Below are 11435 nucleotides of genomic sequence, written 5' to 3' on the forward strand. Positions count from 1 at the left end.
GACATGTTGAAAGGAAAGATGACCTCTATCATATGACAGCAGGCCAGAAACTAGATAGGATGCTATCCCTTTATGAGACCACAGACAGAAAAGGAGTAAACTATACCTTGCAAACTAGATGACTGACTTAAAAGTTACTCTCTGGTCTCATTACTCTTTTGTCTCGTTTTATATCCTTTAGAAAATTCTTATTTCAATGTCCCAGCCTTATTTCAGCTGTCCTAGCAAATAAAGGGAAATGATTGGGTGAGGAAGGAGTTATTTGGCCCACACTGTTAAGAAAAAAGTGTCATTCTGGGAGAACACTAGAGAAATAGAAAAATTGGAGCTCTGGGGTTAAGCCAGCCCTACCGAAGTAATGGCTTTTCTTCCATTGCCAACCTTAGAAGACTGGGGTTTCATTTTATTAAGATACTTAGAAAGGTTCCGTACAAGTACCTACAACCAAATTAACTGTGACAAGGTCTGAAGAGATATGTACTGCAGTCAAGAGTGAGTAATTCTCTGTAATATTCGAAATTTTTATAACAAATATGTATTATTACTATAAGTAAGATACAAAACAATTTAGCAATTGGTAGATCAAAGCAGGAATACATTGATGCATCAGAACCATGACAGTATGAGTCAAAACTGGGTAGAAAAATAGATGAGCAAAGTTTTTAATCACTTGGACAGAAGAATTCAAGAGTCAAGCAGAAAAAAATTAGTCAGAAACTAGGTCTACAAATAGATAAACTCAAGATATGAGTAAAACGGGGTACAAAGATTGTAAAGAAGAGCAGACCACCAAAATCAAAGACTTGCTTCTTATGAAAGCAAGCACTTTTCCCAGGGTGCTACACCATTTGTGCTTGTAGTTGTGAAAGCACATCACTTTAAAAGAATTTGGTGGCAATACCCTAGAATCCAAGACCAAAAATAAGGTATTTTACTCCTTTGGAGCCTCATTCTCTGTTGGGACAACTTGGTGGGTATGAAACCCATCTCCCTATGATATCCTACTTCCATGATGTAAAACTAAAATATTTTAAGTTATTTTTATAATGTATTAAATAGTTTTAATTTCATGTTCTTAGTTCCTAAAGCAAAATATATACCTTACGAAACTAAAATTACTTTTACTTATGTGACTTTTCATTAACTTTAATTCTATTGCTTAACAGTCTTTCATAAAAAAAATAAAATAAAAACAGGTTTCCCAATCTCTCTCAGTTCCAAGACTGCAACAGAATCTTAAAATACCTATTGCCTAGAGTAAAACAAAAATTGCTTTTTAGAGAACATATTACACTTTAACAATTCAGTACTCCAAAATAATATTTTAACATAAAATGAAATTATATGTACCTGTGAAGGTCCACTAAACAGCTTCTTAAAGCAACCATTGAAAGGATGTAGAAAACAATGTGATGTCTCATTGCTGTCTCTGAATTTATGTGGTATTCATAATACTACAGATAACAACATGCTTTACATTTCAAAACTTGAAAATTCTCTTCAAGTTTTGGTCATAGTTATAATCAAATAAAGCTTTAAATGTAAGAAGCTTAAAAAGAAGTGATTTCTTCTGAGATCATAGCTAATGATCTTTTAAGTCATCATTTTGCATAATTTAACATTTAATTTCTGTAACACCTTGCTGATAAGGAGAAGAAACATTTCTCACCATAATTTGGAGTCTGGACTCACCTGTTATACCACAAAATGGCAACCATACTTTGCAACAGAAAAATATTTTCAAAAGTAAGCTCATCTTCCTGACTGCCAATGTTCTCCTACAGAAACACTTTTGAACCTTCTTGTATAAAAGGTTTTTAAATTTTGTGTTCCAATGTAGCATCAAGAATTTCAACTCCAGAGATGAAGTGCAGAAAGATAAGGAAAAAACAATGGAAATGGCCTATGAAAATACTTGGGGGAAAAGAAACTGTCTTAGCTGCTCTAATATAATCTTCATTTATTACTTACCAGCTCTCCTCTTCTGGTCCCAATATATCAGCCAAATTAAGGATCTACTCACTATTTATCACTTCAGTGCCTTTGCCACTACTACTGTCCCCTTACCTGAAAATCCCTTCCCTATTCCTCTCCCTATCTTCACCCCCAAGTCTCTATAAAGTATTTAAAGAAAAGTTTTGATTTAAAGTCAGGAAATCAATTTCAAATTCCATTTAATTCCATTTATGATCTGTATGAAAGTGGGCAAACATTTAACCTTGATGGAACCCACAGGGTATTTCACTATGTTACTATAAAGAGTTGAGATAAGAGTACGTGAAAACATTCATTTTTTAATTTTTTTTTTTATAGCAGAAAAGAATAGCTTTGTTAGAAGCGATAGTATACTTCCAGACGTGGAAGCAGGCCTGAGCAAGAGAAAAGTGGCTCAAAGGCCAACACTCAATTTTTTTTAATGGGCAAACTGAAGATTCAAGCTAACCGTTTCTGCCTATAAAGCAAATACCTAAAGAAATAAATGTAGGCTGTATAACACATCCAAAAATAGAATCTATTGACCTTACCAACACAATAATATGTAGAGAACAGGTGGCACTAATAAATATTAGAACGAAGAACAGATATAAATCTAAACTTTCTAAAATTGTGTGCAAAGCTACATATAAAGAATTCTGAATTTTCTATAGCATATTATTCAACCAAGTATTTAGAGTGAATATTGTTTTATCTCAATGTTGTGGGAATGATTTTTTTAATATATCTTGCTTTTAATCTATTACAAAATTATTTTTAAAAAATTAAGTCATACAGTTAGCACTGTTCTGCCCAGATAAATTTCCTATTATTTACAAACAGCCAGCATTATAAAAACTGTAAGAACCATTGTGTCTGTGGTGAGTTGAATAGTGTCATCCCTAAAATTCATGTCCACCAGAACCCCAGAATGTGACATAAACTAGAAATAGGGTCTAATTAGTTAAGAATCTGGAGATGAAATCATCCTGGATTTAGGGTGGGCCCTAAATCCGATGACTAGTGCCTTTATAAAAGAAAGGAAAAGATGTGGTCACAGACACAGAAAAGAAGTCCAAGTGAAGACAAGAGAGAGATTAGAGTTATGCTGCCCCAAATCAAGGAAGGCAAGGGCCACCAGAAGCTGGAAGAGGCAAGGAAAGATTTTTCTGTGGAGTCTTCAGAGAGAGCATTGCCCTCCTAGCACCTTGATTTCAGACTTAACAGCCTCCAGAACTGTGAGAGAATAAGTGTCTGTTGGTTTAAGCAACCAAGTTTATGATAATTTGTTATAGCAACCCTAGGAAACTAATAATACAGTGTTGGAGAGCTGTAGCTAATACGATGTACTGTTAAGACATTTTAAAAAGTAAGGATTATTTCTCTAGTACTTCCCTATGATAGTGTTAATGCTCCCTTAGAACTCAAGCTTTTTTCTTTTCTGTCCTTAATCTTTTTGTTCCTATATTCCAAGATAATCAGTATCTATAAAACTGTGCATACAATTTTTAAAATCTAGCCTGTTTGAAATTCATTTAAACTTTAGTAGCAGTTGTATATTTCCATCAGTGAAGTTATTTTTTCATTCACTTTTTTCAGCAAGCAATGGAAAAACTCACAGATAAAACTAAAAAGAACCCTACTTTCTGAAAAATTCTACAATGAAGACATTGATAAGTATATAAGAAAAAGTTAAGTATGAAATCATAAAAGTTATATTTTCCTTCACAATGCAGATTATGGAAATGAGAACTTTAAATAGACTGTACTTTAGAAACAATTTCATAACCCAAATCATTACTCAAATTCAGCAATAATTAAATATCTGGACATTAAATCTTGTGATATTTAATGATCTCAGTTTTGACAACAGCAACATTTTAGAATTAATACTAGTCCACCAACACAATGATTTAGTCAATGGCTTCATTTTTATAACAAGTTTTAAGGAAGGTGATCATCATGTTGGACAAAACAACCTATAATATATAAATTAACCTACAACTGGGAAATAAAATTGCTGCTCAAAAAGTTATTTTGAGAGATTAGGTTTCTTAGGAATTCAATATTTAGATGAAAGCTTATTCTAAAACCTGTTAGCACAATTGACCATCTTTTCCCAATACTTCCCTGTCCATTAATGCTGTTTATCTGAAGATTTCTGGATCTATAATATGCCTATGTGATTTATCACCTCCCACAAAGTCCCCACAGCTGGTCAGTGACGTGTTTTGATGTACATCATTACAGAATATCTTCAAGACTAATGAAGTGGCAATTTTGTTTTCCAAAGTATACACTTTAGAGGGAAGGAGTCAGAACTCACTGATACCTCTGTATCCTGTATATATATATGCTTGAGACCCCAAATCCCAAGGAACTTTCTTCCCATACCTATTCCCACCCTCTCCAGCATCAACTGCTTTCATTACATGGATTTTCACTCTCCTTTCTGCTTTGATATATGCTCAAATCTATCCCATATATTTTGAAAACTCTCATTGGACCTCACTATTTCTGCAATTCAATTCAAACATGTCTATTAAGCACCAATCAGCCAGATAACTCTAGTATATAAAATAATAATAATAATAATAATAATAATAATGATGATGATGATGATAATAATGTCTTTTTATCCTGAAGAGAAAACATTCTAAGTTTTCCAACCAGGTACTCTTACCTCTCAAAATCAGATGACTAAAACAAATGGTCTTAATCTGCTACGTCCACTTCCTATCCTTTCTCCTGCTTAAAGTTTTGCAACTTGGTTTATGACACAACATTCCAACTGAAACAATTCTGGGGTAGGACTATAAATTGATACAAATTCTCAAAGGTCAGCATGCTGTACTGGAGTACAGATGTCAGAAAACTTCTAGTCCAGGATCTGCCATTCAACAACTGTGTAACCATTCACAAGTAACAATGGGGTGTGGAGTGGTAGAGAGGCATATTGGTTCCTTATCCATAAATTGAATTGAATTAATATTCTATATAGTTAACTTTCAACTTTAAAATTTTACGAAACACAAAGATCTTCATTAACTCCACATCTCACTGATCTCTATCTGCCACACCTAATATTGAGAAATATTCCCTTCTTTTATGACTCTGATTTCTGAAACAGAAAACTCTAATTTATAGTGGCTTAAACATATAATATTTTTCATGTAAACATACAAGGTTATAGTCTTCCATGTTAAAAAAAAAAAAAAGGTCCAGAGGGCAGTTATGATAGTATAAGTCATTAGATACCCAGGTTCTTTCTAGGGTGTGGGTCCTTATCTACATGGTTCAAGACAGATGCTGGAGCTCTAGTCTTAATTAATCTAAGCATGCCAGTCACAAAAAAGAGAAAAGCTAGGAAGACATATACTCATCTTTTAAGAATACTTTTGGGATACTGTTCTCATCATTTCCATTTACATCCAACTGACCAGAACTTATTCACATGTTTAATATCTGTTAGAAACTTGAAAACAGTCTCTCTTCTTCATGGGCACATATGTAACCAAAAATTGGGGGTTCTACCATCATTGAGAAGAATGGTCATGAGCACAGCTAAATGTCTCTTGCAAACTCTCCAACTCCTTCTTCCATGGTTCTTTTTATTTTCCATCCTCTTAGCAATAGTGTTTCCTAAAGCTCAGTCCTTGGTCCTCTATTCCTTTGTCTCGATATCTGCTTTCTGAGGGCTCTCACACCATGTCATAGTTCTATCTGCTCTAATGGCTCTCAAGTCTTTGTGTCTAGCCCCTACCTGTCTCAGTGTTTGAAGTCTCCACTTGGATGGCTATAATATAAAACCCATTATCTTCTAAACCCACAAAAACAAGTAATTTTAAAAGAAAAACATTTTTAATCTTCTTAAGTCATGGTATTACAAATACTTCAGACCTTTAAGTTTGGAATTTTGAAGTTATCTCTGATTCTGCTACTCCCCTTTCCACTTTCCACAAGTCATGAGTTGCAGGTCATAGTAAGCTTCTAAAAAGAAATGAAATAAATTGTACTACATAAGGTTTATAAAGCATGAGACTTGGGATGTGCATTTATCAAAATGGCTTTGCACCCAACACTACTATAATGTTCTAATGTCACTATCCTAATTATCGAGTCTATGACTGAATGTTTTATGCACCCAAATTCATATGTTGAATTCTACCCCCCAAAGTGATGGCATCTGGAGGCAGGGCTAAAGTGATGGTATTTGGAGGTGACTAGGTCATAAGAGCAAAGCCATCATGAATGGGATCAGTGCCCTTATAAAAGAGACCCTAGAGAGCTTCCTTGGCCCTTCCACTGTGTGAGAACACAGTCATCTGTGAGTCAGGAAGTAAGCCTTCACATGACCCTGAATCTGCCTGTGCCCTGATCTGGGGCTTCCGGCCTCCTGAACTGTGAGAAATAAATGTTTGTTGTTTAAGCCACTCAGTCTATGGTAATTTGTTACAGCATTCCAAATGGACTAAGACAGTATTTTTAGTCCTCATTATACGTGACATCTTCAGAGCCTTTGACATTTATTCATCATTCCCTCTTCCTCAAAATTCTCTACACTCAGGGTTTTCATGATACCACATTATCTTGGTTCCCTTACATCACCACTGACTGACCATTCCCATTCAGTTTCCTGGCTGCTACTGCTCTACCTCTTAAATATTGAATTTTCTCTGAGTTCAATTCCTAGGCCATTCTTCTTTTCATTCTATACACATTTCTTGAACAATCTAATTTTTCTTCCTTATGTCTGACAATCAGCTGGCTATTGGTAATTGCCAAATTAAATCTCTAATCTTCACTTCTTACCTCCTGACTTATATATATCTAAACACCTAAATGACATCTCTACCTTGATTATAGGCAGGCACCTTTAATTCAACATATCTAAAACTAAGTTTGGCATCTCTTTCCCTCATCCAAATTCATTTCTTCTCTTACATTCCCTATTTACATTCATAGCATCAGCTGCCCAATTATCCAGGCTAGAAACTGTTACCCTCAATTACTCTTTCTCCTTTACCCCTCATATCCAGTCATTTCTAAATTCTGATAATTTGAGCTTTCAAATTTCTCCAGAATCCATGCCTTCTGTTCCATTCCCACCGTAAAAGCTCCTGAGTTTTCACACACTGGTCTTTTTCCCTCCAGTCAACTGCCATTTGAGTCGCATTTCTATGTTATTTCTTGTTTTTCAAGAACCCCTAACTTTTCAACAGATCATACTGTCTACAGAGTCATTAGCCTGATATATAGAGCTGTTCACACTCTAACTGCAACTCATTACAGCATCAAAGCTTACCTCAATTCCCATCCACATGGTATACTTCTCCCCATTCCTGGAACAAGACATTCACACATTTACATGTTTTTCTCTCTGCTTGTAATCTTCTCTACTCTCCTTTCCTCATAGCAAATTCTTATTCATCCTTATATCTTGGTTTAACCATCACCTTTCATAAGAAGTCTTCTCTTTCCCTCAATGAAGTGAGTGCATTTTCTTCATTTATCATTGCTTATTTTAAGACTGTCTCCATTAATGACTAAGTTAGAAAGAGTCGTACTCTTTACTCATTTATTTTGTTCAAGCACTTAGCACAGCGCCAGAAAAGCAATAAATACTTGTCAAATCAATGAATTCCAAATGGTTCTTGACAGTTGGCAAGAAACAGTAACGAAGAAATCCCAATAACTTCAATACAGAATGGCGAAGAGGGAAGAAACCCAGGCTCACTACGAATTATGATGGTTCAATAATAACCAATTATCGATTTTTAAAATATCCCAAACTGTGATATTTCAGGTATTGTGCATAAGTTTACCTTTTATCTTATCTCACTTATACTGCCTAAATAAAACTGATGAAATACCTAAGAAATATTTCAAATACTTTCTCTAATATTCTTAAGCAGGTTAATAAGAAAGAACACAAGATTCAAATGATTAGGATACTTGACTCCAGGTTTAATACCATCTAGATAAATGGATTAAATCCTAAATGTATTAATGGACAACAAAAGTAAACAAAAAGAAAATAGTAAAGGCATATAAGGGAATAAACCACATGGTTATTATCAATTTTTCTTAGACAAATCTCAGTAATAGTAGAAGTAAAAACAAATAAAGATAGTTGGCTAAATAACTTGACCTATTAGAAATAAATGATATTTCCTAATTATTGTGCCATGGTATATATGCAAAGTCAGGAAAATGAAATCTTAATTTCAACTGATCAAAATCAAGCGATCATAAAAATCAGTGGTTTTCAAGCCATGTTCTCCTCAGCACAATAGTATTATTAGAGAACAAAACTGGAAACAAGTTAAATATATAGGCAGATTGGACATATATATATTAAGGATAACAGAAGCCAGATTCTCACTTAGAGAGAAGAATGTTACAAATATGAAAAAAGAAAAGAAAAAACTAGATGGACCCTGGAGTGTTAGACTAAAATTGGAGTTATTGGTGTGAACTCATCATTTTCAATATATACAGTTAAACAAATAAATATAGGTGTATATCTGTGTGTGTGTGTGTGTGTGTGTGTGTGTATGTACATACATGTATTCCCCAGTTCCATCCATTAAGAAGGCCCGAGAGCATAACAACCCAACAGCACTAAACATTCTGGCACTGAGCTCTTAGCTTCTAAAAGTCATTTTCCACTAAAAGGATCCAAGGTTCCATAGAGAAATGCCTGATTCCAGGAACAAAGAAGAGACAATACAAGATAAGCCCAGAACATATTCTTGTGCCAAAAAGTAAAGACATGCTCAAAGAATGATAGGGACAGGGACACAGCAGCCTCTCGCTGGCCAAATGAGGAACAATTTGAACATCAAAATGAATAGTAACAGAATATTAACAAATCCACTAAAAGAACAGAAAACCATGAATCCATACAGATATGAATAAAGAAATACATTAAAAGTTTGATGAGGAACAAGATATTTACATAGTTACAAAGTACCCCTCAGAGAAACTATTTATTAACTAGTACATATTAACTTTGTAGTGAAGAAACTTGGCAGACATTGTTTATATCGAGTAATCAAAGTGAAAATCATCAATAATAGGACAAATTGAAATTGTGCACCACCTAATAGGATGCAATGAGCATCTCTTTATGATGTTCTTGCCCAAGTATAAAACATATATGTATCTAATCATAACAGAAAAGATTATCCCAAATTGAGGGGCAGTCTACAAAATAACTGGTCCTTAATCTTCATAAGTATCAAGGTTATAAGAATCAAGAAAAGAGGAAGGAATTGTTCCAGACTGAAGAAAATGAAAGAGACATGACAAATAAATGCAACACATAATTCGAACTGGATCCTGTTGCCAGTAAAGACATTAATGGCACAATCAACAAACAAAATTTGAACCAATCTGACAACTAGATGGAGTACTAAATCAGTGTTAATGATTTTGATCACTGTATTGTGATGATGTAGGAGAATATCCTTGTTTGTAGAAAAGACACACTAAAGCATTTTGGAGTGAAAGGACATCGGGTCAGCAGCTTCCTCTCAGTGGTTCAGGGGAAAGAAATTATTTGTACCATACTTGCAAGTTTTCTGCAAGTTAGTGATTGTTTCAAATTTTTCAAAAGTTAGAAAAAAACAACGTTGCTAAAAATGAAATTATGTAAAAACAAACTGATTCTGCATATTGTTAATCTTTGCAAGGAAGAGACACCAGACTAAGCAAAATTACTAGGAAATAAAATTTTGTAGCCAGAAGATACTTTAACTACAGCCAATCCCTTAACAGTTGACCTCAATCAGGTCATCATCAGTAGTGGAAGATTAAAGAATATAAAAGGTTCCCACTTAGGGAAGTTATTCGGAGAGGAATAGTGAAAGGGGCAGTGGACCAAGAGTGGGTAGAACAATGATATTCTGACGCTACCATCAGCAAAACACAATCTCAGCATTTCTTTTGAAAAATGAAGGGACTGTCTAGTTAAAATATAAAATTCCTTGCAAATGTGCGACCAGAATTACCCAGTAATAGATGTGCTTCCTCAGCTAAAAATCTTACATTGTGCTTACAGTACAAAGGAATACAAATACAAAAAAAAAAAAAAATGCATGTACCCTGAATTCTCTTAAGTTGCAGAAGTCCATCAATAAAAATGCAATGCATATGCCAAATTGTTCCTTATGATGAAAATTTTGAGACGAATGAAAATTAAAACACGCATTAAAGTACAAGATCACCTTCAGCGGTCTGCCAACTATCCTTACTTAAAAAGTAGTGCTCGGACTCATTCTGAAACGACTGTCACATTTGTCCTGAAATAGCAAGGAGCATTTCCTTGAAATGTTTTAAAGTGCAAGGATACTTCCCTCTTCCCCGGTACCACGCCTTCACTGAGGCAATGACTGGACAGGCCCCCAACAGCACAGGGGTGAGGTAGCACTGGACTCTCGGCACTTCCTTTCGGAGAGGACAGCCCCCCGCGTCACTCGTTACTCATTCAGGATGCAGGACAGAAGTTTATCCCTAAGGAACTCAGCACAGTTGGCTCCCGCCCTCGCAGCCCTGAGGTCCTGGTCCAATCCCGCCGGCACCAGGGCGCTGCCCCTGGTACCAGGGCCTCTCCAGGGCAACGGTCGCGGCACCCTGACTTGCCCCCAACCAGGCGGCCCTGGGCCCGGATGGACGCGGCCTCCTCCCCTCCCCCTGCCCTCGTGCGGGTCCCTCACGCCCACCGCGAGGCTCAGCCTGGCCAAGAAGGCCGGACGCCGACCACCAGCTCTGCCGCGGCCCGCCCGGCCCTCCACGCCTCCCGGCCGCGACGCCCGGCCCCGCAGAGCCCACTGGACAGCAGCCGGGGGACGGGGGCGGGGAGACCCGGGGGCGGTGCCCGCTCTACACCCTTACCTGGCTTCTCGTGATCGTAGCCTACTACGATGAAGTAGTCGGCCAGCCGGGCCATGGCCGCCGCCGCCGCGCCCAGGAAGCGGGTGCCCGTCGCCGCCCTCGCCGCCGCCGCCCACCGGGCCCGGGAGGGCTTAGCATTTTCCCTGCAGCAGCAGTAGCGGCAGCGGCGGCAGTTCAGCCATGTTTGACAACCGAGGCACGCTCTGCGCCTGCGCCGCGCCTGGCGCCCGCTCCTCCCCCGCCCCCACCCGCAGCCGGCCGCCTTCGGCGCTGCGTTTAGGGAGGGGGCGGCCGGGCGAATTACCGCCACGCGCAGCCACCGCAGCAGCTCGAGGTGGTTCACTTTGAGACCTTACTGCCCTTTCGTGGCCCACCTTCACCTCCCTCTCCCCTGTTTTTCCTGAAGCAGGGTATCCTTGCTTCCGAAGCCTTCTCTATTCTCTGGATCTGGGAAGAAGAGACTGGGATGTTTGAGGGGTCCCCTGGAAAGTTTGCTGCGTCTCCTTCCCCCCAAAGTTGAGATTCTCCCGCCCTCGACTGGATGCATGGAATTTGCACCGCCA

At 37.6% G+C, this 11435-nt stretch overlaps 1 protein-coding gene across 4 annotated transcripts in view; it reads right to left on the reverse strand.

Moving 5' to 3' along the window:
- The window catches only part of SBF2 (SET binding factor 2), a 369201-nt gene extending 358127 nt beyond the window's left edge, over nt 1-11074 (reverse strand). For all 4 annotated transcript variants that reach the window (XM_039863556.1, XM_039863554.1, XM_039863555.1 and 1 more), the window contains exon 1: nt 10873-11074. In XM_039863556.1, the coding sequence (XP_039719490.1) occupies nt 10873-10927 (55 nt within the window). In that variant the 5' untranslated portion in view covers nt 10928-11074. The remainder of the gene's footprint in view (nt 1-10872) is intronic.
- Between the last annotated feature and the right edge of the window lie 361 nt (nt 11075-11435).

Source organism: Pteropus medius, unplaced genomic scaffold (genome assembly GCF_902729225.1).
Source record: "Pteropus medius unplaced genomic scaffold, Ma_sr-lr_union100, whole genome shotgun sequence".
In the NCBI taxonomy this organism is placed as follows: Eukaryota; Metazoa; Chordata; class Mammalia; order Chiroptera; family Pteropodidae; genus Pteropus; species Pteropus medius.